This window comes from Phodopus roborovskii, unplaced genomic scaffold, assembly GCF_943737965.1.
Source record: "Phodopus roborovskii unplaced genomic scaffold, PHOROB, whole genome shotgun sequence".
Taxonomy (NCBI): domain Eukaryota; kingdom Metazoa; phylum Chordata; class Mammalia; order Rodentia; family Cricetidae; genus Phodopus; species Phodopus roborovskii.
Window position 1 is genome coordinate 846,100 of NW_026126484.1, and position 7,836 is coordinate 853,935.

Below are 7,836 nucleotides of genomic sequence, written 5' to 3' on the forward strand. Positions count from 1 at the left end.
CTACTTAGAAGACATATCTAAGGAAATGTGATTCCCTAAACCTGCATTTGAAAACACTACAGTCTCGATTTGCAGTTCAGTGGTACATCCTTAAGTAAGTAAGAAAGGATCAACTCCAGGGTTTGCAAATCAGCTGCTTTTTAACTCACCAAAAAGTGGTATTTCTCTGTTGTGTTGAAGTAGTCAAAGTCTAAAGAAGGGTGCTGTATCAATTAGTTTGTCAACCCGTTCTGACATTGAAGGGCCAGAGAAGCTAACTGGCTTGCACTAAATCATCCAGTAAGTATACTGTATGTTTTAAACCATACTCTACCAAGGGATGAAGACTCCACCTAAGTATTTCACTTTAAAAATTATTCTTTTTACCAGCTTGTATGTCCAAACCAGCATATTGGCTGTAATAATGTCTTAAGCTAATTTTTTTTTTTAAGACAGATTTCTCTGTTTAACAACCCTGGCTGTTCTGGAATTCTCTGTATAGATCAGGCTGGTCTTGACCTCTCAGAGATCCACCTGCCTCTGCCTCCCAAGTACTCTGATGAAAGGCATGCACCACCATTCCTGGCTTAAGCAAATTCCTTTAAAAAGTGGCCTGAGAATCTTTGCAGTAAGCCAAACATTTTACTTGTGTATGGTCTCTAGATTTTAAAGGAGCACACAAGATCACTCCTAAGACCAGAGCTCATGTGTCCATACTCTGAACTAATCCAGGGCAAAGTCAGGTCTTGCCCCAGCTTTTGAGGCACCTGGTCCCTCCCAAGAAGAACTGAGATTGCAGCCTCACACAAAGACTAGATGCTTCCCAATAGAATTTGGAGGGAGTTCGCTATATGTCACCTCAGATGAATAGGCCACAAGCAGGATCCCCAGACAGCAAGAGATATGGAAACTGCACCCAAATGCACCCTTCTAAGGAAAAGAGATTCCTCAATATCCACTGCTGCCATGAGATGGAGTTGCTTCCCTCTTAGGAACGCAGTCCTAATTTTTCTTACCATCATCAGTGTGTCTTCACTGCAAGTGTGCTCCATCGAACTATCCATAAGTTGCTTCTCCAAACCAAAGTGCACAGCAGGGCAAGGCAGGGGTAGAGTGGGTGCAAATAATGGGGAAATAATTTCAGGTGCTCTAAATCCAGGAGATACTTGCTTCTTCCACCTATGCTTACAGTGTCCATGCTGTTCCCTTTTGAATGAATAGACTTGTTTATTTCAGCTTTTTAGTAATAGCTCACCATTTACTATAGCAGTTGCCTCCATCCACACCAGGTCCATCTTTCAGGATCTGATGCAAACCTATTGATGCTTCTCCACCTTCTGCAGCAGCATTGGCAGCAAAGGCATGGTAAGGAGGTGCCAGTTCCCACCTGCTCCTCCAGAATATTACTCATTGTCCTTAGCATACTTGCCCTGTATTTGACATTGTGCATTTTCCTCCTATGATACCTTGTAGTTAGGGTAGCAATTTTGGCAGTCTGTATTATTTTAATAAAATAATGCTTTTTTCCCTACAAAAGTCTTGAAGATCCCCCCCAAAGGAGTCAGTGAATTGCTCTCCAGTGTTAAGACACTATGTGGCAGCATGTTACAGAAAGACTGCTTTCAGTGGACCCAATGATTCTATTAATAATATAACTTGGGGCCAACACTGTAAACACTTCAACAGCCTGAAGAGGACCAGTAATGAGAAAGGAAGAAAAATGACTGGAGAAGTGGGGGGAGGAAGTGGGAGAGGGGCAAACTGTATGAACCTTGAGGAGTTAGATGAACCAATACAGTAGCCAGGAAGGAATGTGTACTTACTGTCTTAAAACTTGTGTCATGGCTGGGCATTGTGCACACATGCATTCATCTCAGCACTGGGGAGGAAGAGTAGGCAGAAGTCTCTGAGTTCAGCCAGGGCTACGAAGTGGGACCCTATTTAAAAACAAATTGAAACAATTGGTGATGTCATAGGAATTCTCTTGACACTCCTATCCATGTCTCATCATCTCCCCCCACCCAATATTTTGGAATGTAACTCCAAATTACCTGTGGGAGCCCACAAAGCGACTCAGTTTTCATCTGGAGTACATTCTGACTCATAAAACAATAGAGTTCAAGCTTGCTCTCCTTGAGAGCTGTGAGAAAGTTCTGATTAAGACCATGGGAAAGAGCATATTATCTCAATAACAAGCTTCTGATGCCAGCTGAAAGGCACATAGAGATAGGGAGGCTGCTTGCTGCTAGCAGGATGCACGTGATAGATAGTAAGCCTGGCTGCTCCTCAATTCAAGGACAGTGCAGGAAGGTGGTTAATTTACCATGCTGCTCTTTGTTCTGCTTTGCCTCTAGTCTGTATATAAGCAGGTTATTAATTAAACTCAGGGCTGTCTGGTGTGATAAAAAAAAAACATGCACTGGTAGTCCTCCTGAATCTACCCTGTGTTTCTGTCTGTTTCTTTTTATCTTTTCTCAATCCTTTCGCCCCTACTTGGGTATCCTAGCTGACTCATTGGAGAAGCCTCCCACAATTGCCTATGATTTTGACTAAGTCAGTAAATCTCTCTGTGACTCTATTTCCTTAACCACAAATGGGAAATCAGAGGAATACATGAATATATTTGATAATAGAAGTATATTCATATATTCCTTGTGATTATTTCTTGCTCTCCTTATGTCCCTGGGATGACCTGTCCTGCTTTCTGATTTATTGGTTTCTACACTGATCCCTTCATAAATCCATGCTTACTTCTTCTAAGTTCCTGATCTTACACACTCTTAGAAGATCACCTGTCAAGAAATGTCAGCTCTCAAAGCTAAGAGAAAAACTATCAGAGTGGTTTGCATGAGTTATCTCCCATAGTCCTAGACATTTTAATACTTGGTGACACTGTTTAAGTTGGTGTAAGAGGTGTAGCCTTACTGAAGGAAGTATGTCACCAGAGGCAAGCTTTGAGAGTTTGAAGAATCACACCATTGCTAGTTTGCTCTCTGTTTCCTGTTTGTGGTTCAAGATATTAGCTTTCAGCATCTTGCTTCAGCCTGCTGCTTGTTGCCATTCATCCCTCCCATGGCAGACTCTTAATCCTCTGTAACTGTAAGCCCAAATAAATCCTTCCTCCTAAGGTTGCCTCGGTGTGTTAAACTACTATTGCTGCAATAAAACACAATGACAAAAAGCAACCTTGTGGTGAAAGGGTCTATTTCAGCTTAAAATTCTCAGGTCATACTCCATCACTGAGGGCTCATGATTTAAGCCCATGCCATGAGACATAGCAGGGACTCAAAATAGGAACCTGGAGGCTGATGCAGAAACTACAGAGTGGTGCTGCTTTCTGCCTTGCCCCTCATGTCTTGCCCTTCCTGCTTTTTTTATACAACCCAAACCACCTCCTCAGTGGGCTGAGCCCTCCTGCATCTATCACTAAGTAAGAAAATGTCCCCAAGGACTTGCCAACATTCCAGTCTTATGGAGGCATTTTCTCACTATGGTTCCCTCTTCTCTAATAACCCTAGCTTGTGCCAAGTTGAAAAATAAACAAACAAAAAAAAAAAACCCCACTAACCAGGACCTTTGGACATGGTGTTTTATCACAACAACAAAAGCTTACAAATACACTACCTTTCCAGTTTTCTCTAGTAAAGTATGCTGAGATGTCAGTTACAATGTTTCCTTACATGGGAGTTATAAGTGCTAGTCATTGACATTCTGAAGTCTTCCTCAAGTCCTGGAATCATTTTCTGACTTTTGTTTTTGAAGGTGTTTTCTTTCATGCTGTTGATCAAACCATTAAACTCTAGCAATTATTGTGAAACCAAATGACTTCCCCAGCCTAAGACTTAAAATACAAAAGAAACCCTATCATTTCATCTAGTCAGCACGTATGTCCTGAGTGCTTGGTAGAGTCTGCTCAGAATGAAGCTGGAACTGAAAGGAATCCAGCCTGATTGTGAGACATCAGTCAGTAACTTTGGTTCTTCAGGAACTTCATCCTTTCAATCAGGTCCTCTGGATTGGCTTCGTAATGTACAGTAGCCTTTCTGCTCTGAAATTATAAAAGGTGTCTCTCACATTATCCTCTGATAATTTTATGGTTTTATTTTTTACATTAATGGCCTTGACTTATTGAGAATGCTTACTGTTTATGGAGTAGGGATCCAGTTTGATGTCTTTCCATTTATTCTTATAAGCTTATTGAAGATCATTGTTTTTCTTATTTTTTAGTTTTCATCACATCCATTTCTGGACTATTTGTTTGCCTTGACACTATCGATGCTAATGGCTTTATATATGCTTTTCAGCTTTTAAGATAGCCCCCCCCTTTTTTTTTGTGTTCCTAGTTTTATTTTCTCTGTGAATGTTAAAGTCTACTTCGGAAAGAGTTGGCAGTTTGGGAGGAATACTATTTAAATTTACAAATTGTTGTTCTATGCTAAGGGTGAAATCCAAGGCCTGGTACTAGCTAGGCAAACACTCCATCCCTGGTCTATCTACATCCTCAGCCACTGCAAACTAATTCTGAATTTTTTTTACTGAGTCCTATGCCCTAGACGTGACCAACCTGGGAGACAAAATTCAGGTTCAAAATTATATCTGAACATTTACTTCTAGTTTTCTTATACTTTAGAAGAGTATTTTATTGTCTTCTCTGCGTGATTAAAGAAACAAAATGTTCTCAAAGACGTTCTGTGCAATCATTACCTCCTGGTCCAAGTTTACTGACCACAGAGAAGAAAACCTCCGGCGTCCTAGAGAGCACCAACCATTTGGGTGCAAGTGGGCCGAGCGGGGCCTCTCTAGCCTGGCAGCTGTTCTTCTCAGTCAGTCTCCTAGTGAATATGTTTGCCCCTGGTTAGCTTCTGGGTATTACAGAGGACAAATGCGTTTTTGCTTTGCTCCTCTGGCCCTGTTCTCACGGGAGCCCCTCACCTCTCCATTTCCCCTCCTCGGCACAAACAAAGCTGGCGCCCCACCTTGGCGAGGTCGGGGCGAGGCTGGCTCTGGGTCGAGCCGCAGTCCTGTGCCGCCTGGACCTCAGAACTGCAAGCAGTCTGTGGAGCGACAGGCTGGTTGTGCTCAACACTGAATTTCCGGAGGGGTGAGCGCATAGAAGCCTGATTTTGTCTCTCTTCTGGGGTCCTCCTCGGGTTGGTTTGTGTTCATTTTTGTAAAATGTGACTCAATGGAAATTTAATGTTATTGTTTTACTGAACTGTCGTTTTTCATGGTATCGTTTGAAGATGTATACTGGCAGAGATGCATATTGCCACTGTAGAGACTATCTGTAACATGGAAAAAGACAGGAGGACAATTATTATAACTAGAGTTTGGAGGCCAAATTAGGTTGGCTTTCAAGGGATGAGACTGGTAGCAGTCCACATTCTTTGCATGATTTGAATTGTAAAGATGGAATAGTAAACTAATAAAGCGTTTTACACTGTAACAGTTTTCATGTGGGACAAGACAACCCTTTTGCTAAGATACTGGTTTTCATAGCGTCAGCAGCCACTACAAGGGTAGTGTTACAATGGACCATCATGTTAAAATGAACCAAGGGTCTCCCAGAAACCCCCTATAGCTGAAATGATGGGACTGCCAGGTGGTACACATTTCTGTTCGTGATGTTGTCCTATCTTTTTTCCAAATTTAAACTGACTTTCATCTTTGTTCTGCTCTCCTTTGTCTATCCCATTTGCTAATCTCTTCAACATCTATTTTGTCTTAAATTTATTTTAATGTGATTTAAGTGTTTTGTAAAGTACAAACTATACATTATTTTTTTTCCAATGCCGTAGTTCAAACCCAAGGCATGTGCCCATTAAGCAAGAGCTGCACCACTGAGCTGTGTCCCAAACCCATATACATTAGTTTTATGTTCACATGTACTCTGGATTGTTTTAGATGCCTTTAAAGAAGACAGATATAAATAGCTGTTCACATCAACTATTCATTCTGGTAGTTCTGTGGTGTGGCTATCTTGATGCAGGGAATGAAAACATTGCATCTGTGACCTGGCTTGTATTTAGTTGGTGTGTCCTTGGATTACTGAACAGATGTTTGAACGAGTTCTATTTAAGTCTGTATCACACAGTGCCTTACCTACACTTCGTAAAGTATTTTGAAGAAAAAACAAAACAAAACAAAACAAATGTTTCTTATTTCAGGAATCAAGACCAGTGTTGTAAGCAAGACATTAACTTTGAAAGAAGAGTTTGTAAGAATGGGCCCAGATCCAAAGGTCTCTAACATGCGTACTAAGGATTCTTTACAGATTCCTGTGAATGAAAAAGTCCCTCAGTATCAGGACCAGTTAGAAAATTATAAAGGCCGGTGCACAGAGAGGAGACGGCATAAATGCAATGAATGTGGAAAGATATTTACCCAGAACTCAGTTCTTGTTCGACATCAGAGAATTCACACTGGAGAAAAACCCTATGAGTGTGATCATTGTGGAAAAGCCTTCGGTGCACGGTCAACCCTCACTGTGCATGAAAGAGTCCACACTGGAGAGAAACCCTACATCTGTGACAAGTGTAAGAAAGGCTTTAGTGTGAGAGGACACCTGGTTATTCACCAGAGAGTTCACAACGGAGAGAAGCCGTATGACTGCAGAGAATGTGGGAAAGCATTCAGTGTGCGCTCAGACCTCACCAAACATCAGAGAGTACACACAGGTGAGAAGCCATTTGAGTGTGATGAGTGTGGGAAAGCATTCAGTGTGCGCTCAGACCTCACCAAACATCAGCGATTACACACAGGTGAGAAGCCATTTGAATGTGATGAGTGTGGGAAAACTTTCAGTGTGAGCTCAGCCCTCATCAAACACCAGAGAATCCATACAGGAGAGAAGCCATATAAGTGTAAGGAGTGTGGCAAAGCCTTCAATGTGAACTCAGCCCTTACTAATCACCAGAGGATTCACTCTGGAGAAAAACCATATGAGTGTGGAGAATGTGGAAAAGCATTCAGTCAGATTCAAACTCTTGTTCATCACCAGAGAATCCACACTGGAGAAAAACCCTATGAGTGTGAGGAGTGTGGGAAAGCTTTCCGAAGATGCTCAAATCTTACCAAACATCAGAAAGTACATGCCAAAAGAAAATGTCAGCAATGATGTCTGTGCTGAAGGTATTCTAGAAGCCTTTGCATCAGGAGTTATAACAAAAGCAATACATCAATATGTCCTCCCCTGAAATACTGAAGAAAAGTCCATCATTGTGCCCAAGCCTCTGAAGTCACTTTCCTCTCTCTTTAGAACTCATTTTCACAACTCATAAGGTTTTAGTTTTTTTGTGTTGTTGTTGTTTTTATGTAAATCATATTCCAGGAGACAGGGAGATGATTCAGTAAAAGCACTTAAGTTCAGATCTTCAGAACCCACATTAAGAAAGCCAGATGTCAGGTATAACCAGCATCTGTTGTACCAGCTTCCCTGTGTTGAGAATGGAGGCAACGGCAGGAGAGTTGCTCCATGCAGAAGTTCCAGTACCTGGAATACACAGCACAACTACAGAAAGAAGAAACCTTCAGATAAGGTGGAGGGCCAGAAACACCTCCCAAAAGTTCTCATGGCAACCAAACTGGCTGGCCATGCCCACACTCGTATATCATACTCACAAGTCATACTCCATAATTGTTAGTATAATGAAAGGAAAGAGTTTAAGCATTTACCTTGGGCTAGGGAAATAGGTCGCAAATTAAGGAGCTTAGTACCAAACTGATGACCTTAGTCTGATTCTAGAACCTACATGGTGGAAGGAGAGAACTGACTCCTGCAAGTTTTCTTCTGACATTCATGAATGCAATAGCATGAGGGCACATACATTCATATACAAAATTTAAAAATTTCAAATG

General features: G+C 41.6%; 1 protein-coding gene across 1 annotated transcript in view; it reads left to right on the plus strand.

The window, feature by feature from the left end:
- LOC127229608 (zinc finger protein with KRAB and SCAN domains 8) overlaps positions 1-7,110 on the plus strand; it is a 26,178-nt gene extending 19,068 nt beyond the window's left edge. The window contains exons 7-8 of the mRNA XM_051194686.1: positions 4,855-5,080; positions 6,147-7,110. Of these exons, the coding sequence (XP_051050643.1) occupies positions 4,855-5,080; positions 6,147-7,096 (1,176 nt within the window). The 3' untranslated portion in view covers positions 7,097-7,110. The remainder of the gene's footprint in view (positions 1-4,854; positions 5,081-6,146) is intronic.
- Positions 7,111-7,836: the final 726 nt, after the last annotated feature.